This window comes from Mustela erminea, chromosome 14, assembly GCF_009829155.1.
Source record: "Mustela erminea isolate mMusErm1 chromosome 14, mMusErm1.Pri, whole genome shotgun sequence".
NCBI classification, from domain to species: domain Eukaryota; kingdom Metazoa; phylum Chordata; class Mammalia; order Carnivora; family Mustelidae; genus Mustela; species Mustela erminea.
The window spans coordinates 7497040-7518811 of record NC_045627.1 but is presented as its reverse complement, the minus strand read 5'-3'; the positions used below and the strand labels follow the sequence as shown (position 1 = coordinate 7518811).

The 21772-nt window shown below is 40.5% G+C and overlaps 1 protein-coding gene across 7 annotated transcripts in view; it reads left to right on the top strand.

The window, feature by feature from the left end:
* Positions 1-21772, top strand: part of LYST (lysosomal trafficking regulator) — a 174117-nt gene that overhangs the window by 126718 nt on the left and 25627 nt on the right. For all 7 annotated transcript variants that reach the window (XM_032313704.1, XM_032313702.1, XM_032313699.1 and 4 more), the window contains 6 exons: positions 3154-3398; positions 7577-7643; positions 9435-9591; positions 12693-12833; positions 15470-15687; positions 21433-21663. In XM_032313704.1, coding sequence (XP_032169595.1) covers positions 3154-3398; positions 7577-7643; positions 9435-9591; positions 12693-12833; positions 15470-15687; positions 21433-21663 — 1059 coding nt within the window. The remainder of the gene's footprint in view (positions 1-3153; positions 3399-7576; positions 7644-9434; positions 9592-12692; positions 12834-15469; positions 15688-21432; positions 21664-21772) is intronic.

Here is a 21772-nt window from a genome sequence, read left to right as displayed (position 1 = left end):
CTGTATCTGTAAAAAGTAAGTGAATGCATAATCGACCAGAAAAGAGCAATTTAAACTTGAGAGCAGATTCCATTGTTTACAAACCCTTTCTTAACCCCCACCACATCCCTTCGGCTTCAGTTTGTCTGCCGTCCTTTATAGAAAGGAGAAGTGATGTGTGCTCACTGCCTCCATTCTCTTTTGAAACGCTCCTTGCTGGTTTTCTTCTCACCACTTCACCTAGAACTCTGGTTGGGGTTCTCAGTGACCTCCGTGTCTAAACCCTGTGGTCACATTTCTCGGTCCTCATTTTACTTGGCCTATCAGCAGCATTTGACACCAGTGATTATTTTCTCCTTTTTAAAAAAGATGATAATAATAATAACCTTCCCAGGGCACCTGGGTGGTGCAGTCTATGGAGCAGTTGACCTTCCAACTCTTGGTTTCGGCTCAGGTCATGATCATGATCAGCGTCATGAGATCAAGCCCCGCATTGGGCTCCGTGCTCAGCAGGGAGTCTGCTAGTGCCTCTTCCTTTCTGTCTCCCTCTGCCACGCTCTCTCAAATAAGAAAGAAATAAAATCTTCAAGAAAAAATTAATCTTTTCCACTAGGTTTCTGGGTCATCACTTTTCATTGGCTCTCCTCCTGTCGTCAGGGCATTCCTTCTCAGTCTTCCTCGAAGATGCTGCTTGGAATGCCTCTGGGTTCACTCCGCAGACCTATTATTCTCTTCTCATCCACTCTTAGGACTTTAAATACTACCTGTATTGTAACAACTTACAAATTTGGGTCACTACCCAAACCCCTCCTGGGAATGCCACACTCAAATACTTAACTCCCTCCTGGGCATCTCCACTTGAAAGTCAAATCAGCATCTCATATTGAGCACGCACAAAACCAAACTTCTAATCTGCCCCCTCAAAATCTTGTTGCCATTTTCCCCGTTTCAAAAATTAGCAACTCGAATCTCTCTGATTGCCCAGGCTAGAAATTTTGGGATTCCCCTAGACTCCTCTTACTCTTTCATGCCCTACATGCTCTCGATCTGCTGACTCTCCCTCAAGATAGGTCTGACTATGTACACTACTACCCTCCTGGTCTAAGCCAGCATCATCTCCTGCCTAAATCATTACAGTAGCCTCCTAACTGTCCTCCCTGCTTCCATTGCTCCCCCTTCTTTCAGACTATTCTCAACACAATAGCTAAAGTGTGTTGATCATGTCATTCTCTACTCACAACCCTCCAGTCACTTCCTGCCTCACTTGGTTAATGCCACAGTCCTTATAATAGCTGAATGAAGCACTGAATGATCTGGCATCTTGTTATCTCGCTGACCTTCTTTTCTATCATTGTATCCCCTGCTCTCTCCATCCATGGCGACTTTGTTTTCCTTGACTAGGCACACTAATGCCTCGGGGCCTTTGCACTTACTGCTCCTGCTCCGGAATACTGCCGGGAATGTTTTTCCTTTTTGAAATCCACGTGACTCACTTGCTCACTTTTTTAGGTTCCTTGATCTAATGTCTCCTTCTCAGACCTTCCTGACTACTCTTAATAAAATAACAACCCCTCCCTTACTCCTATCCCCAAGTCTCCTTGCCTTTGTTCTGTTTTCCTCTATAGGACTTAATAACATCCAACATTGTCTCTCCAATAAAATGTAAACAGTTTGTTTTGTTAAGTGCTGTAGCTTCAACAGTTTGAATGTGCCTGATCAGTATTTGTCAAAGGAATGAAAACTTCCTTTTTCTTGTGTGGTTTTGTTATGCAGTCTGTCATAAACTCCTATCAGCCTTAGCCTTAGAAGGTGGCAGTCTTCGGATTTAAACTATAAGTTTAGGTTTTTGTTTTTGTTTTTGTTTTTCCTTGAACCGATTCATTTTTTTTTTAATTGTGGTAAAAAAAAAATACATAAAAGAAGATGGCCATTTTAAAAAAGATTTTATTTATTTATTAGAGAGAATGAGTGAGCATGAGTGGAGGGACTGGAGGGAAGCAGAGGAAGAAGTGGGCTCCCCATTAAGCAAGGAACCCAATGGGGGTCTTGATCCCAGGACGCTGAGATCATGACCTGAGCTGAAGGCCCATGCTTAACCAACTGAGTCACCCAGGTGTCCTCATTTTAGCCATTTTTACGTGTTAAATATATTCACATTGTTGTGGAACAGGTTTGCGGTGTAGATTTTTAAACCCCCTGTGACCTTGCCTGTTCCATAGCCATAGCTCCATTTCCTCATTTACTTTTAGTCCTGTCTCTGGTTATCTGCGACTGTAGCTCTCATTCCTGTGCCTTAAGTCCATACACATTTAGGATAGATATTTCAATTTGTTTTTAGTAAAGCCCTGGCTTGTCTGTTTTTGCCCATTTATTACCAATCATCATTTAATTACTTTAGAAAAAATCAGATTACCTTTTTCTGTGACAAGTTTTGTGAATCTCTAAAAAACCAAACAAACACAAAAGTTTATTGCTTTTCAATCAGTAGTGAAAATTAAATACCGTATTTTACATAGGGTATCTTATTTCATATTCATGCAATAAATATTACTATTCTCATATTACAGATGTGGTAGTAACACAGAGGTTTTAAGATGGAATCTGTCTAATTAAGATGACCATGCTCTTTCTTTTTTTTTTTAAGATTTTATTTATTTATTTGACAGAGATTACAAGTAGGCAGAGAGGCAGGCAGAGAGAGGAGGAAGTAGGCTCTCTGCTGAGCAGAGAGCCCGATGTGGGGCTCAATCCCAGGACCCTGGGATCATGACCTGAGCCGAAGGCAGAGGCTTTAACCCACTGAGCCACCCAGGCGCCCCGACCATGCTCTTTCTAAATACCATGTTGCATTTATTTAGATGAAGACTCTTCTTTATCCTTTTTTTTTTTTTTTTCAGGATCTGTATATAAGTGACTTTTCTATACAGACGTTTTCTTACCTTCTTATTAGCTGATTTCTCTGGCAACACAACATAACGTTTAGGAGTCCAGCCTTCAGAGGAAGCCCCAGAGTTGAATCTCAGTTCACCACCAGTGGATGTTATTTGGGCAACAAGAATTTTCTTGGTGGCCTTGAAGTTACTAATGTGCCTAAAATATGGAGACTTTGGAGAAAAGTATCAGTAACCTAAAAGAAAATCTGTTTGTTTGTTTTTTCCTCTCCTTTCTTTGCAGGTTCGTGATGACGTGTACCACAGTATACTAACAAATAACCTCCCTAATCTCCTGGAATACGGCAACATCAATGCTCTGACAAATTTATGGTATACTGGACAAATCACTAACTTTGAGTATTTGACTCACTTAAACAAACATGCCGGCCGATCCTTCAATGATCTCATGCAGTATCCGGTGTTCCCGTTCATACTCGCTGACTATGTCAGTGAGACCCTTGACCTCAATGATCCTTCAGTTTACAGGTAACTGAAAACGGTGTCACTTGTTGGCTTTGTCCATAGGCTGTCTTTATTTCATTAAAGACCTATCAGGATTTTCAACCATGCACCAATCTGAAGGAATATACAATGAACCCCATCTGTCCATAACCTCAACTCGACAGTTATGAATATTTCTGCCAAGCTTGTGTCATCTCTTTTTTTCTTTTTAAGACAATCACAGACATTTTGTTATGTTATTCCTGTGTTCTTCAGCACAGGTCTCTTAAGAAAGTATCAAACATTTTCTTACTTATGTTACAGTGACACTATCATATCTAAGAAAATTAACAATAATTTCATGGTATCATCTAATACCCAGCCCATTTTCCAGTGTCCCCCAATTATATGAAAGATTTCTTTTTATAGTTGACTGGCTCATATTTGGCCCAGTATCACCTTTGGTTGCTTTGTCTCTGAAGACATATCTAGAACAAGCCGTTGTTTGTTGGTATGCATTTTCCTCTTCCTTTTTTCCTAACGTTGACTTTTTGAAACAGATCAGTTATTTTGTAGGCTATCCCCATTCCCATGTTAGTATTTACCTTCTTCCTTCAGCCTCTGTATTTCCTAGAGACTGGAAACTAGTTCTGCAGTCTCGCTTAGACCGAGGGTCAGCCTTTTTGGGCGGGTGTCCTTTGTAGGGGGTGTGAGCTTCATATTGACCAACATATTGACCAACTCAGGAGACACGTGGCGTCCATTCTAATGATGCTCACATTGATCCATGGTATCAGGCTTCCCCTGAATTTGTTTCTGTCATTGATGACTATCTCTTAAGTCGGTTATTTATTTCACTAGGGGTCACAAAATAGTGATTTCCTATTCTCTCATTTCTTCTAAAATTTTTTAGAAGAAAACATAGAAGATGAGCCTAGTATTTGTTGTGTCAGAAAGCAAGGAAACAGGGGCGCCTGGGTGGCTCAGTGGGTTAAAGCCTCTGATTCGGCTCAGGTCATGGTCCCAAGGTCCTGGGATCGAACCCCACATCGGGCTCTGCTCAGCAGGAAGCCTGTTTCCTCCTCTCTCTCTCTCTGCCTGCCTCTCTGCCTACTGAGATCTCTGTCAAGTAAATAAATAAAATCAAAAAAAAAAAAATAAAAAAGGAAAGAAAGAAAAGAAAGGAAAGCAAGGAAACTAATAGTCTTGTTGGAAGGACGTGGAGGCCATATTTACCTATCTGTGTTCGTTGCAACAATGCTCACAACAGCAAGCTGGGGGAGGCAGCCCATGTCTATCTGTGGATGGATGGATGGGGAATTTGTGGTACATACATACAATGGAACATCATTCCACCTTAAGAGGGAGGGAAGTCCTGTCATACGCTATAACATGGATGAACCTTGGGAACATTGTGCTAAGTGAAATATGCTAGCCGCAAAACAGACAGATACTGTGACATTCCACTTATGTGAGTTATCTAGGGTCATTAGACTCAGGCAGAGAGGGGAATGGTGGTTGCTAGGGGACAAGGTTGCACAGGGGAGCGGGAAATGGGGAGTTGTTTAGTGGGGGTAGAGTTTTACAAGATGAAAAAGCTTTAGACGTTTCATGCAACAATGTAAATATGGTCAACACTATTGAACTGTTTATTTGAGGATTGTTATGATTATTAATTTTGTATCGTGTGTTTTTTTTAACACAACCCAAAAGAAAAATAACAAAGGACTCAAGAGCCAACTTGAAGTGGCTAACACCGCCAAAGATAGGACAGTCGGAGCATTAGGAAAAATAATGACTACAATTGATTAAAAAAAAAAAAAACTCTTAGGTTAATAATGATGCTTTTTAAAGGCTCCAGAAACAAACTTACTGGTTGCCACTGGATATAACTAGGGCACCAGTTTCTTACCTTTGACATTTGCCAATTAAAACAAAAGAATTAAGCATTTATCCTGCTTTTCTTGAATGAATTGCCTTTTAGAGTAACCACATAGCCCTAGTTGATGAGGAAATATTCTGGTTATTTAATTTTTTTTTAAAGTTCTCTTAGGTTATTTAAAGAAAAATTGACTCCAAATATTCTACTTGGTATATTAGAATATATATTTTTTAGAATATTTTAACTACTGAGAAGTAGTCTTAGCTTAAGATAGTTTTCAAGAAATCAGATGCAGGGCGCCTGGGTGGCTCAGTGGGTTAAAGCCTCTGCCTTCGGCTCAGGTCATGATCTCAGGGTCCTGGAATCAAGTCCCGCATCGGGCTCTCTGTTCAGCAGGGAGTCTGCTTCCTCCTCTCTCTCTGCCTGCCTCTTTGCCTACTTGTGATCTTTCTCTATCAAATAAATAAATAAAATCTTTAAAAATTAAAAAAAATCAGATGCAGCTTAGTATGTTTGTCAATTTAAAAAACAGCAAGTGGCGTGTTATTTCCAGATATTTTTATCCACTGCTGATGGACATTTAGACATTTTTGCACTACTGGCATAAATAGATCCAATCTTTCTGGAAGGCATTTAACAATATATCGCCAAAGAACTCTTCAAATGTATATACTGCTTTAGCAATTTAACTTCTTGGACTTTTTTTAGGAATACTTAAGAATATGTACTTTACCAGAAAGGTTCCCACTGGAAGTAAGTTTCATGAGGGCAAGAACTCTGTCTGGTTCATTGCTGGTAATGGTGCCTGGCATTGCGTGCAAAAATTTGGCCATATGGATGGATAGTCCTTACATCATTTTTTTAAGTGGCTAAAACTTAGAAACAATCTCAATGCCCAGCACCAGGTTCGAGTTAACTGCTTTATATTGCAGCCATTAAAAATGGTATTTTAGAAATATTTAGTGTAGGTGGAGAAGACTGTTATTTTTATTTTTAAACGTGAATCTACATATACAGATAACCAGAAAAACAACTGGAAAGGTATATACCAAAATGTTTTACCTGTGAAGAATGGTATTTTAGCTGATTTGGGGGTTTTTCTGTCTGCTCATCAGTAATTTCTGATTTTTCAACCACAACAGTATTATTTGTGTTCAAAAAAACCTATATACACTGTTTAGAAGAAAACCGCATACCTGGATCTTAAACGTGATTTCTCCTATTTTGATATGTGAATTTGTATCTATTCTATAAAACTGTTTTTACTTTTAATGAATTTTTTAAGATTATAGAAAGGTCTCAAAAACCAAATTAGTGCTTACTATCATCAATTTCAGTATCCCTAGGATATAGGCATATGACTGGCTGGCTCAGCAGACCTGGTTTGATCCACTGAGCTTTGGGCAGATCTTGATGTTGATCTAGTTACGGAGCCAGAGGTTGGAACTCCAGATGGCTGCTAGCCCGGTGGCCCCTCAGCCTGGGAGGCTTCGGCCTCGGCGGATCTTTTCCTCTTGTTCTTCCAAGTGCTACACAGGGAGGCTGCTTGCCTGTGTGGCTTGGAAAAGTGAAGATTCATCCCAGTGTTCTCTAGCGTCCCTGACAGAGTGTGAACACCAGCACAGACACAGCTCTACTGTGCAGATGAGGATGTCACTCCCCGTCTGTGAGTTAGACAATAAAACATGGATTTCACTATGCACACGCCTAGTCTCCACTTGGTCATTTTTAAATTTGTGTCATTTTGGGGTGCCAGGCTGACTGAGTCAGTAGAGCATGTGACTCCTACCTTCAGGGTCATGAGTTCAAGCCCCACGTTGGGCATGGGGTCCACTTAAAATTAAAAAAAAAAATTTTTTTAAGTGTCATTTTATTAATTTTCAGTACATAACCTAATAATTCTATAATATCTCCTCATGGTCCTGCTTCCCATCCAAACCGCCCTTCCGTCTTCACCGCTGGACAAGTGTAGGTCTGGAAAGTGGGGCATGTCAGAGCTCAACAGGAATCAGCTTCCCCAGACAGCATCGGTTCTGATTCTGGAGGAAATGGAAGAAGCGAAGAGAGCAGGGGCCCCAGCAGCCCTTCTTGTCTAGGTTACTCGTAAGCCAGGAACTCCTGAGTGGGTATGAATCTATTTAGGAAATCCCACCATCTACCAGTTGATTCAGTCATAATCTTGAATGATGGCTGTTATGTTGCAAAGCAACATGTGTAACCACTAAACTGAGGGCCACATGTTTGCTGATCACAGGTTTACTTACGGATGCAGGCATGTAGGCAGCTTAAGCTTGACAATATCAAAAGACTTCATCTTTTTCCGTCCTCTCTTCGTTTGTAGAAATCTCTCTAAGCCCATAGCCGTGCAGTATAAAGAAAAAGAAGATCGTTATGTGGATACCTACAAGGTAGGCTTCATTTTTCCTCATATTTTGATACATGAGAACTCAAGTTTTATTTTACAGACTTGAGTTTTACCTAATTTAAAATTTATAATATTGACTTTTCTGTTTTTTACCTTCTTGTGCTTTGAGTGACAAACAACTGGAAATCATTATATGATTTTAGGTATTGTTGTCTATCTCAGTTCTCTGAAAACACTTTGCCCAGAAAAAGAAATACGCTTGTTGTGGCATAAATTGGAAGCTAATAGTCCATTGTTACATCCATATATAAATAACTATATTCCTTTAAAAAAAAAATCACAGGTTTTCAGGATCCTGCTATTTGTATCCCCTAGTGTTATTTATAGAACAATATCAGTCTATTTATAATAGACTGTCTATTTTAATGTATTGTAATTCCTTATTATTCATATTCAGCAAATTATGCATTAGTTTATTAGCAGAAATTTACCAGATTTTGAAGTTTAAAAGTATAATTTATCTATTTCTGAGAAATTAACATTAATGGAATTCTGTTGGAAATTTTTTAAAAAACTCATTAGCCACATGCTGCATTCTTCACAGCAGTATCAAGGTAAGAGCAGCTGAAGCAGTCTTCTTGCATTCACATTGTTTTGTAGCACAGTTGCAGAAAGATCTCTCCAAGTGTCTTATAACAGTCACTCCTTGATTCTTCTGCAGTTGAAAGTGGGGCAGTGCTATGGAATCAAGGAGAAGTGACTCCAGAAATTCACTATCGCCTGACTTTGTTATCAGAGCCAGACAGAAGCTATGGGAGATGAGTGACAGATATTAAATATTTGGTTGAGCTTCCTACGTCATGATGGGAAGATAGGAGGCGTGAGAAATCACTGTATTCGCTTTTATCTCAGTGAAACTACATTGCAAAACAGTCAAAAAAAATGTTACCTTAATACCTAAGAACCTTAGTAACGTGGTACAGTTTTTCCACTGCTGTTGCCTTTCCACGCTAGAGAGTTTCTCTAAAGAACATAGCATTGTATCTTGAGACTCATTTTTTTTTTAAAGATTTTATTTATTTATTTGACATAGAGAGATAACAGTAGGCAGAGAGGCAGGCAGAGAGAGAGAGGAGGAAGCAGGCTCCCTGCTGAGCAGAGAGCCCGATGCGGGACTCGATCCTAGGACCCTGAGATCATGACCTGAGCCGAAGGCAGCGGCTTAACCCACTGAGCCACCCAGGCGCCCGAGACTCATTTTTTAAAATGCAGATGTCTCTAGTGACAGTAGCAGCTCTCCTTTATCATAATCAACTTACACATGATAGGCTACGTTGGGAGCCAGAGTGCTGGGAGGCAGGGTGCAGAGCAGGTGAGTTTCCTGTGACGGAATGAGAGAGTAAAGGTGCAGACTGTGACATGCTTCTTGAGGAACCAGGACTCAGTGGGGCACTGAGGAGGAGACACTTTAGGTGGCTGAGGTCCAAACACGTGGCAGGGCAAACCATAGAAAATGGTGTCAAAGGGATAGGATAGGGGCTCGTGGGTGGTTCAGATGGTTATGATCCAGGTCTTGATTTCGGCTCAGGTCATGATGCTCAGGGTAATGAGATCGAGCCCTGTGTTGGGCTCTGTGATAAGTGTGGAACCTGCTTGGGATTTTCTCTTTCTCTCTGCACCCCACCCCGCACCCCCACTTGTGCTCTTTCTCTCTCAAAATAAAAAATAAAATAATGATTTTTTAAAAGGGGGATTAGTAGAGAAGATGGAAAGAAAACTGGTGATACCTGGAGCACTCTCTTATGAACACTGTCTGATTGCCTGTTCCCTTCAGTACTTGGAGGAGGAGTACCGCAAAGGGGCCCGGGAGGATGACCCCATGCCCCCCGTGCAGCCCTACCACTACGGCTCCCACTACTCCAACAGCGGCACCGTGCTTCACTTCCTGGTCAGGATGCCTCCGTTCACAAAAATGTTTTTAGCCTACCAAGGTAAGAATTATTTTATAACTACCTAAAATATTTTACTGGGTCATTGGGCGGGGGGGGACTTGACATACTTCCTGAGACTGTATTGAGACTAACCAAACCACAGGAAAAATAATCCTACTTATTCCTTCAATAAAATTCTTTCCAGAAATTTGTAGTGAACCAGATTATCTTGCTAATTTGTTGAGTTTTCACTGCAGATTAGACATATATGTTTATAAAAATGCAATTCACTTTTTTAAAATTAGGATGTAGTTCACATCCTGTGTAATTTGCAAACTTTATCCTTATCAAATGTATGCAATTTACTTTTTAAAGATGTTCAATTTAATAGTTATTTCTAGTGGGAATATGTTACTGTCATTTATTGTAAGTAGTTAATAGGAGAGCCACACTTCCACCATCACCATAGGAACTGTCTAGTTAATGAACTTCTGCACCTGGGTGTCTCGTTCAGTTGGGTGTCCAGCTCTTGATTTCAGCTTGAGTCATGATCTCAGCGTCATGAGATCAAGCCCCCAACGTGGAGCTGTCTTAAGACTCTCTCTCTTCCCTCTCGCTCCACCTCTCCTCCCCGGTCAGCCTCTCTCTCTCTCTCACAAAAAGAGAAGAATGATAATAATCTTCTACTCAGTGTTTTAAGTGGCAGCTCACAGGCCAGAAGATTACTTAGAGGTGAATTTACTGATGTGTGTGCAAATGAGGACATTCTTTCCTACCAATTTCTAATGAGGACTGTGGTATGAGCTCTGTAGTTTTTCCTCATGGCACTCAGAATCCTTTGTGGGGTCGTTATCCATTCATTTACTCAACCTTCTTGAACTTCTTTATGTATTTTTACTCACATACCACCTCTTGGAGGAATGAATTTTGCATTGTCTCTCCTTGGTCTATAGAAGGGACTTTCTTCTGTTTGTCTTTGTGTAAGTACACAGAACAAATGTTCCAGTGACAGCTGTTCAAATATTTGAAGACTCTTGCCCTGTCCCCTTTTTCCCTTTCAGTCTTGTTTATCCCCAAGCTAATTATCCTTAGTTAATTTGACATCAGGTTGAGAGCCTCCTGTATGCAGGGTCGTATCCCAGCTGCTGCAAGGAATCCAAAACATAAATAAGACCGTTCTGTACTTACCGAAGAGTTTTAAAAACCAGTGCGTAAGCCATCCTTGTTTGTTCTGGTTTCCAAACCTGTCACTGTTCTGATCATTCTTCTAGACATGTTCTGGTTTGCAAATGCCCTTATTAAAAAGTGACACTCAGAATAAAAAAGAGTACTTCACATGTGTTTTGGGACTGCTGCAGCATGTAACAGGACTCTCCCTGCCCTCCACTTTTTTCATGTAGCCCAAGAATCTATTAATATAAAACTCCCAATCAACTAAAATTTCTTAATTTTTAAATATATATTGTTATTATGCCAGTTTTCTTCATGCTGTATTTATGCATGATTTAAAAAAAACAAACAAAAAAAAACAACCAGAGGCTACTGCAATCCCCGTCAACTTCATCTGATTAGCTAGACTCGGGGGCCTGGTCCTGGGCTTCTCATCTTGGCCCTGTATTCCTTTTGAGGTGCATCCTCTTTGTTGTAAAGACTGTCCTGTGCGCTCTAGGCTGTTTTTGCAGCATCCCTGGCTTCTACCCACTTGATGCCAGTGACATTCCCCCACTAGTTCCGTTGTGAGAACCAAAAATATCTCTAGGCATTGCTAAATGTCACTTGGGGACAGAAATGCTAGCTTCAGAACCCCTTGTTTAATACATGCACATTCTAGATTATAGGAATTTGTAGAAGAGTTTTTTTTTTTTAAGTTAAGAAACAATGCAGAATTTGACAGTTTGAACAGACCCTCAGTGTGCTGCTTTCATACCACAGTTCCTTAGTCTCTCTTCTAGATACTATGAATCTGCCGTAGCCTTCCAGAATTACTTTTTCTAGATGCCATTTAGATTGGTTACTTTTCCTCTGAGCTAACTGACTCCCCAAAATAGATAAGAAAGTAATGAAAATAATAGAAAATGTTGCTGGACAGGGAAGCGCAGACCTTGGGAAGAAATTTAGCCTATCTTTTTAAAATTGTGCCTTGCTTGATGCTGAAATTAGTCTGTGACAGTCTCTAAATGAAAAGATAAGTATAAAATTTTTGCAACTTCAAAGGAGTTTTCGATAGTACAATATATACAGCTGGTGTTCTCAGGGGCTGGCCTCTGGATACCATTTCATGTTCTGCTAACTGTTGACAGGAAAGAGACCAGTCAAAACTCAGTTCTTTATTATTAGTCTACAGAAAACTTAACAAAGAAACTGCAGAAAAACTTAACAGAGGAGTGACTGTGTTTAGTTTTTTCATTTATAGGAAATTGTACTTCATTCTTTAATTCAGTTACATCTAAAAAGCAGTGCTCCCCCCACCGAAAAAAGAAAAAAAGTAGTCTTAATTTAAAGGTGAAGGAATAATTTTGTTTTCTGATGGGGAAAAAACTGTTTTACCCACTTGAACTTCAATTTTCCTTCTTTATTATTCATTCAATAAATAAGTCATTATCAAGTACCTAGTATGTGCTCATTGTGGGTTATACCCAAGGTCCCTGCTGTTTAATTCTGCTTGGGTAGACAGATAGTAGTCAATTAAACAAAAAAGTGATATAAATTCATCCATTTTTTGTGTACCAGGAAAACATAATGCAGATTAACAATACTATAATATGGTCTCAAATAATGTATAGAAATATTTATTTTCTTTTTTTTTTTTTAAAGATTTTATTTATTATTTATTTGACAGACAGAGATAGCAAGTAGGCAGAGAGGCAGGCAGAGAGAGAGGAAGGGAAGCAGGCTCCCCACTGAGCAGAGAGCCCCACGCGGGGCTCGATCCCAGGACCCCGGGACCATGACCTGAGCCGAAGGCAGAGGCTTTAACCCACTGAGCCACCCAGGCGCCCCCTAGAAATATTTATTTTCAAGAACATGAATAACCTCTTTAAAACTGAAAAACAAAATGAACATCATTTTAATCTTTTCAAAGTAGCAGAAATAAACTATAACAAGCTTTAAACAGAATAAAGTCTTTGTGTCTTAATTGCATTGTTTGTCTTTCTTTATAGATCAAAGTTTTGACATTCCAGACAGAACTTTTCATTCTACAAATACAACTTGGCGCCTTTCATCTTTTGAATCCATGACTGATGTCAAAGAACTGATCCCAGAGTTTTTTTATCTTCCAGAGTTCTTAGTCAACCGTGAAGGTATAGCAGTACATCATTTCTAATTTATAATTCTGTACTTATTTTATAATTTTCTAAAAATAAGAATAACTTTTTTAAGTCCTGTAATTTGAGTCCCCCAATAAGATAAATACCTTTATTTATCAAGTGTATCATTTTATTTCCAAGCAAGCATGAAGATTGTAACTATTTTACAGGACCAAATATGTGTGGAAAATTGGTAACTTTTACCTATTAAAGATATCTGTAAAATGTACTTTAGTTTTATTACAGAAATGCTTTTTTCCCTGATTGCAAAGGTTATCATGTGCTCATTAAAAAAATAAGTCATGAATTTATTGAAGCACAATGTAAGTTAACCAAAATCTCAATGACTTTATGCGGAGTGACCAACTTAGAAATAAAACACCCTAGCCAGAATCTTCTAATACCAATAAGGGATAATAGAGGATAAAATCCAGTTTCCGTGATGCCAATGACCAACAATCTGGGCCCACCTTACCTATTTTTTAGTAGAAGATCAGGTATTCCTCTGAGAGATGTTTGTGGGTCATTTTTCTACATTGCTTAATTTTGTATTTTTATGTGACCTTTAGGAATATATGCAATTGATAATGGTATCTTTAGAGAAGTTAGTGTTGGGAAAATTCCTTTAGAATTTTATTCTATGCTAACTGGCCTCTCTGGAGCTGTTTGGAGAACCGTTAATATATCCATGTGCCTCATCACCCGGAGCACGGTTCATAGTGTTGCCCAGATGAGAACCGCCTTAATGGGCTGTTGGCACCCGCACTTTGTAGTACCTGCCTGGTGGCTTTCGGCTTGGGACTCATTTCAGTCTATGCTTGTTTTCTCTGTCCATGGTTTCTTCTATGTATGTTTCCGTTATCTCTGGCTGCATAACAAATGCCTCCAACACTTAGGGCCTCAAAGCAATAAGAATTTGATTATCATTACAGGTTTCGCAGGTCAGAAATTCAGGAGCAGCTCCTCCCTGAGCCTTCAGTGGTTTGGGCTCAGGGTGTGCATTCAGATTAGCTGGAGCTGGAGCTGGACCAGTCGGGATCAGAGCAGCTGGGGGCTGGCAGGCATCTCTCTCATGTAGTGTCCGTGGTTTTCCATGTGGTCTCTCCACGTGGACCATTTTGGGTTTCCTCATGGCATGGAGGCCTTGGACATTCTCCTCGGCAACTGGGGCTTCCAAAGGCGAGTGTCCCAAGAGAGAAATGAACAGAAGCTGCACGGCCTCTACGAACCTCACCTTGGAGGTCACAGAGTGGCACACCTGCGTTCTGGTCACAAGTGCCTTGCCCACATTCAAAAGGAAGGAGCATAAACTTTGCTACTTGATGGGAGAGTAGCGAGATTCCGGAAAAGCATGCAGCACAGCAAGGGTTGTTATAGCTATTTTTGGAAAACACTGTTTGCTTTCATGTACATCATGTCATTTCCTATCGGCATTCCATTAAGCCTTTGATTAGTCCCCTAGTCATCTGCTGTGTGTGAAGAGTGCCCACCCGTGATGGGCCCACAGAGCATTTGACAGTTGAGAATTTGAGTTTATACAGACCCCTGCTGCTCAGCCCCTCCCCAACTCAGCCCTTAGAGGTCTCACTCACTATTGTTACTTCAGTAGATTCCTGCTGCTCCCAGAGAGCTCTGGGGGTTCTGGGCCAGTCCGTCTTAAATCACTCTGCAGCTGCCTGTAGGATGAGCTGAGCTTCTGGAGATGACCCGCATCCTCACTCCATGTCCATTTACATAAGCCCTTGCTTTATATTTCACATCATATCATTTCAGAATACTTCCAGAATTAGCGAATATCCTGTAACTGTTTTCACAAGATCTAGAAGGAGGCAGACAGCAACTTAATTTTATATGGAGTGTAATCAGCTTTTAAGAAAGCCTTTTTAATTTTTATTCTGTTATGCTGTTCACATTTTCTGCCCATAAAAGGTAACACAAAAACATCTCTGTAACATTTCTTTTAGGACAGTTGTTTTTTTTTTAAACAAACACTTCTGAGATTTTTGTTTACACTAGCAGACAAATGAAACAATTAGAGAACAGCTTATTTAGATCACAGAAGAACCCTCTCATTCAATGTGTTGGAATAAGTTTGTTGTCCATAGGAATGCTTAGTGGAAATGATGTTAGGACAGACCTCTTGACTTACCATAAAGTTAATAGTTCACTTAGGATGTGTATACTTTGCATTAATTGGATTTATTTAAGCTACAGAATGCTAATATTTACTACATATAATCTTAAATTTATTATGATGCTAACACCTTAGTTTAATTTTGTAATCAAGTTTATAATTGAATAGAATATATATTTAAGTACTTAACTACATTTGAAGTTCTGATAATATTGAAATTAAATGGCAGTGATTTTCTGCTGTTTTTTCAATATGATATAAAGTGGTAGAACAATAAAGTTGAAATATCTCAAATATAATGAGGATAGCATTAACCCATGTACTTCTGTCAGTAGGTAGATAGATAGATGAACAATGATGTCACTCTCCTCTTTGCCTCTGCTTTCCCTGGTTATAGCACATAATATCTGTTTTGGGGAAGTCTTAAGACCTGCTCAGTGGGCCAAATGAGGTGTGCTTTGGGGAGATAAGCATTAATATTAATCTTCTCTTTTAGGTTTTGATTTTGGTGTGCGTCAGAACGGTGAACGGGTTAATCACGTCAACCTCCCTCCTTGGGCACGTAACGATCCTCGTCTTTTTATCCTCATTCATCGACAGGCTCTAGAGTCTGACTACGTGTCCCAGAACATCTGTCAGTGGATTGACTTGGTATTCGGGTATAAGCAAAAAGGGAAGGCTTCTGTTCAAGCCATCAACGTTTTTCATCCTGCTGTAAGTGACTCTTTTAAAAAATATGCATTTATATAAGGCAAAACTGGAATAAAAAGTTAGCTGTGGGGCTATTTCTTTAAAATACCCAAGTTATCAAAGAGAATTAGCAACAGCTTAAATTGCTACCCAAGACTTTTCAGGTTTTATATTTCACTTCTTTAAAAATAACTAAGATGCTATTCACCGGGGGTTCCTCAAGACTATCCCCAGGCTGAATGGGGACTTCAAGACTCGGCAAATAGTTGTACTTACAGAAGGTTTATGACAGTGATGGGTCCAATGCAGAATCATCAAAAGGAAAAGATGTATAGGACAAAGCTGGAGGACCCTAGGCACAAGTTTCCAAGAGTATTCCCCCAGTAAATCACAAAGAACATGCTTCTTTCCTCCAACAACATGTATGATGTGGTCAAGCCAGGCAGCTCATTAGGGACTCAGAGCCCAGGGTTTTTACTAAGGGTGGTCGTGGAAACACTCTCTCTCTTACATGTACTGAAATCCCAGGCCTCAAGAAGGAGAAAAGGTGTTCAGTATAAGTCACACTGTTTGTACAGTTTAGACACAGTAAGCCACTCTTACCCAGTTAGGAAATGGTGGGAACTCTCCTGAAATCCACGTTGCCATATACCAGCCAAGGGCCAACCATGCAAGTAGGCCCTTCCAAGGAAAGCAGTTTGGGCCCACCACCTTAACTCTTTTTGGCACAATGTAAATTCTTAGAAGTAGAATTATTACACTTTCACATGTACTTTTTGATGTTGTTAGATAGGCTATCTTTTAAAGATTTTATTTACTTATTTGTCAGAGAGAGAGAGGGAGAGAGAGTGAGCACAGGCAGACAGAATGGCAGGCGGAGGCAGAGGGAGAAGCAGGCTCCCTGCCAAGCAAGGAGCCTGATGTGGGACTCGATCCCAGGACGCTGGGATCATGACCTGAGCTGAAGGCAGCTGCTTAACCAACTGAGCCACCCAGACGTCCTAGATAGGCTATCTTTAAAAAAAAAAAGAAAGAAAAAGAAAGAAAGGAAGGAAGGAAAGAAAGAAAAGAAAAGAAAAGGAAAGGAAAGAAAAAAGAAAAGAAATGAAATCTGGGGCACCTGGGTGGCTCAATCCTTAAGCGTCTGCCTTCGGCTCCGGTCATGATCCCAGGATCCTGGGCCCTGCATCAGGCTCCCTGCTGGGCAGGAAGCCTGCTTCTCCCTCTCCCACTTCCCCTGCTTGTGTTCCCTCTCTCGCTGTGTCTCTCTCTGTCAAATGAATAAGTAAAATCTTAAAAAAAAAAAAAAGAATGAAATCTATTGAGGAAACATTTCATCTGGTAGGCTCTGGTGTGTGAAGGTGAGTAAGATTCAGTTGGGGACAGTGGGGCAAGAAGGGAAAGTTGGGGTGGTTGTGCCTACTAGATATGGTAGTGGGATCCAGATGAGGCCTCCAGAAGGAAATTCCTCAAGGAATGAGGGGCAAAAAGGCAAATTATAAAAAGCTATAGCCTGGTGTTGCCTAGTGGCTACTCCAAGACTGTGAGTCCAGCTCAGGAGCTATTACTCCCCTGCATACGATGTTCAGCCCCTCGGCTCCCCCAGCTTTGTAATTAGGAGGTAGGGTGGGGTGGATCTTGGACTTCCCCTCTAGCTATAGTTCTCTGAGTAGGTTCATCAAGCGTTGTGACAAATGCTGCAAAAATGCGCACATGAACCCAGAGAATGTACTCTGTACCTAATTTATGCCAGAGACCCATTCCTGAATAGCAGTTTTGTTTTGTTTTGTTTTGTTTTGTTTTGTTTTGTTTTGTTTTATTTGACAGAGAGAGATCACAAGTAGGCAGAGAGGCAGGCAGAGAGAGGAAGGGAAGCAGGCTCCCTGCTGAGTGGAGAGCCCGCAGCCATGGGGCTTGATCCCAGGACCCTGGGATCACGACCTGAGCCGAAGGCAGAGGCCTCAACCCACTGAGCCACCCAGGTGCCCCCTGAATAGCAGTTTTAAAATAAAAATCTCTTTAGTCCATTTTGCTTAGTAATTATTTTAAATACCTCTAAAATAGCAGAAAATTCAAATCCTTAAGAGACTTAAGGTCTAGGAGACAGAATAAGACAAATTTACTGATGACTCTGATAAAAGAAGTGTTATGGCAAAGTGTTTTGGAAAAGGGGAATAATAAAGTTTCATGGGTGAATCATAATTCTCTGCATAAGAGTAGTATAAAGTAAAGTAAGGCTTCAGGTATAATTTTTGGCCTGCCTTCATATTTGTTCTAAAATGTAACTTTAAAACCAACTAGGAATTTCTACATTAACCTCATTATACTCTGCGCCTATGATCCTAGCATATCTTTTCAATTATTCTTGTGAAAATTCACATTAAAAGTATCTGGATGCTGAAATATACCACATAATTGTCATTTTACCATTTTTGTCACTGTTTGTTTGGGACTTTAGAACTTTAAAAAGCATAGAGTTTATGCCTTTGTTCTAGGGATTTGATAACAATTCATGGAGCCAAGGAAAGTGCAGTGACTGCCTACACAGTCTCTGAATTCAGAATTGAGTTCAAGCCCTCACCCTGTGACCCTGCCACTAGCTGTGTGACCTCGGGCAAATAGCTTAACCTCTCCGTACCTAAATGTACAAATCTGTAAAATTGAACAATAATACCAACCTCCTAAATAAGGAAGGAAATCCATACAGGATAATGTGCACCATAGAACCACATATAAGAAACATTAATCTTTTTAAAGAACGTAGAAATGCCTTTTGATCATAATTCATCATTCATATATAAGGTTCACATAGAAACTGATACCATAGAATGTAGAGAAACACTATTTTCAAATATACTTTTTAAAGCTCTGGCTGGAGGATTATTCCAGTCTTCATTTGAATTTTTTAGTGTACCAAGTCAAGCAGCCATTGAGAATGACCATGCTTACATAAGCATTTCTTTCTTTTTTTTTTTTTTTAAAGATTTTATTTATTTATTGGCGGGGGGGAGAACGAGCACAGGCAGACAGAATGGCAGGCAGAGGCAGAGGGAGAAGCAGGCTCCCTGCTGAGCAAGGAGCCCGATCCCAGGACGCTGGGATCATGACCTGAGCCGAAGGCAGCTGCTTAACCAACTGAGCCACCCAGGCGTCCCACACAAGCATTTCTAACAAGTATTTGATCCCTTGTGGAGGCAGTCAAGGGGGTGGGGGTGGCAAGGAGAGTAGTGTTGATTACTTAACTTCCAAGGAATCTTTGAGATTTTATTTTGGCATTTACAGAAAGGTTATGTCTAGTTATGTAATGAAATTGGCTATGCCTGATGAAATGCTAAAAGCTGCGTTGTACAAGCGGGTACTCCCAGGACGTGACAGATCTGCACCCAGCTCCTGACTCTCTCTGAGGAAGTCAGAAAGGAGACACGCACATTGCTTTCCATCTCACCCCAGGGGATGATAACATGAGGAGGGAGCTTGTAATAGCGCTCTTTACCTTAAAGAGCTTGCAATTTTCACCACACTTTTTCAGAATCACCCCCAGTTTTTGTTAGAACCTAAATAGTACTCTCTTGAACTACCTACCAACATCGTATCTTAACTTCATTTTTGCCTTTTTCCTGTAATTACTTTAAGCAGATGACTTTTTCCATAACTTAGCATTTTACACGGTCTTTTTTTAAATTCTAACACTGAGGAAGGCAAAAAAGGACCATGCCAAGTCCTGAATCTTTACTCCTCTTCCAGTCTGATTATCGCCCTGACCACCCTCCCACACACACCTTTCTCTTCAGCTTCATGTCCTAAGAAGGTGCTTCACAGAGGACAGCACTCTCCCTACAGTGCCTTGGTCAAAATGGAATCCTTTGACTTTGTTTCTTATCCAGTCCTCCATCTCCTGCCAGGGAGGTGAAGCTGTCTGTCCTCCCGCCTCCTCCCCTGGCAGCATCGCCTCCTCCGCTGGCAGCGTCACCTCCTCCGCTGGCAGCGTCACCAAGATGGGGTGAGGGAGGCTAAAGGGATTTGCAGCACATCCCAGCCTTCTCCCCTCCAACCTTCTAGTCCGTTTTAGCAGCGCATGTGAAAACCTCCAAAGCAAACAGAGACAGGAAATCAAGATTCAGATAATCCTCTCTGAGGCCGACATGCATTGGTCTTGAGCTTACAGAATGGAAATCAGAAGAATTTTACTTGGGTCTCAGTGATACTAGTGTTCAAATCCCTAACTCTTCTGCCCAGGAAAAAGAGAGAGAGAGAGACCTCAAAAATCTAGGCTCCTTACTAATGTCTATATAGATGCCTCAATAGTTGATATTCATGGACATCTCCAACATGGTGTGTGTGAGTGAAGGGAATGAGAAATTCTTCCTCTACCCTTCAACATCTCCCAGCTGGCCTAAGAGTTAAATTCACATAAGACAGATTAATAGGAAAAAACAACAACAACAACAAAAACTGGAGTTCAATTATGTGCAGAGGGTCAATAATGAAATCAAGACCTCAAGAAATGACCAAGGCAGACAGTTTTTACACTTTTTAGACAGAGAAACAAAGGATCTATGAGGAATTGATAGGGCAAAGAAAACTTAACTTTGGGAGCTTCAGTTAGTAAGGATCTCTAAACAGAATTTGGGCTGGGACAGCAAATTAATAAAAAGTAGCAAGTGTTGTTTATCCAGTCTTTTCCACTCTAAATTTCCCATCTCCAGTCATAAGGATAGCTCTTTACCTCCTGCTATGGGGAGGCTACCTTTCACATGGAAAATTTATTTCCTGCTCTCAGGGGAACGGAGGAGGGTCTGGGTCTCCATATACAAGCTGTCTCCTAAGTAACTTATTTAAAACAATTGATATGCTTCGGGTACCTGAGTGGCTCAGTTGGTTAAGCATCTGACTCTGCATTTTGGCTCAGGTCATGGTCTCAAGGTCGTGAGATAGAGCCCTGTGTCAGGCTCTACATGGAGCCTGCTTAGGATTCTCATTGTCCCTCTATCTGCCCTAACCCTGCATGTGCTCTCTCTTGCTCGTGCACACGCTCTCTAATAAATAATCTTTAAAATAAAATAAAATCAATAGGCCAAAGTGGTCCATCTTTGGGCAGCCTGTCCTTGGCCCTGACATGAGTTAGCACAGAACATCATCCTCTGAAATTAGCTGTTGTGTCTTGAGAGAAGAGTAATCCAAATCTTTCATTGAGCACATTAATGTCCAAGAACAAAAGAGTATTTGGCTGTCACATAATTAAAGGCCAGATACAAATGGCTTTGAACTTCTAGTCCTCATTTGTACAAATTGAGAAAATCGGGGCAGGTCAGGGTCATCTACTTTTCTTCTGCGTCTGTGTTGCCATAAGCTGAAATTGTCTTGTTCAATTTTGTTGACCACCTGAAATGATTTTGACAAACCCCTTCACTCTAGTTTTCTGACCAATATCGGACAGGCAACTACAGAAAAAAATACATCCACTTGCTAATCTGCTTGTTATTTTGGATCAACTCAAGTGAAAATCTTGCTTTTTTTTTTCATCTGTCTTCATTGAAAGAAAACACCAAAGAAAAAACCTCATTTTTTATTGAGGTATAATTGACATATGAAACATTATTTAGTTTCTGATGCTAACTGATCAAAACATTTAAAAACCATTTCCATTTGAAATAGAGGACAGTAAATTACTATCTAGAGAATAAAACACATTGTTGTTTCCCCTTTGGTGTCATTGCCAACCTTGATTTTGACAAACCTCTTGTTCTCTTCTACTCTCTCACCGTGCAGACGTATTTTGGAATGGATGTCTCTGCAGTTGAAGATCCCGTTCAGAGGCGAGCGCTGGAAACCATGATAAAAACCTACGGCCAGACCCCTCGCCAGTTGTTCCAGTCGGCGCACGCCAGCAGGCCTGGATCCAAGCTCAACCTTGAAGGAGAGCTTCCTGCTGCTGTGGGGTTACTAGTGCAGTTTGCTTTCAGGGAAACCCGAGAACAGGTCAAAGAAATCACCTATCCGGTATGTCATTTGAATTTATTTCTTTTTCCCCCATTTTATTTTCTTTAATTTCTTTTCAGTGTTCCAGAATTCATAGTTTATGCACCACGCCCTGTGCTCCATGCAATCC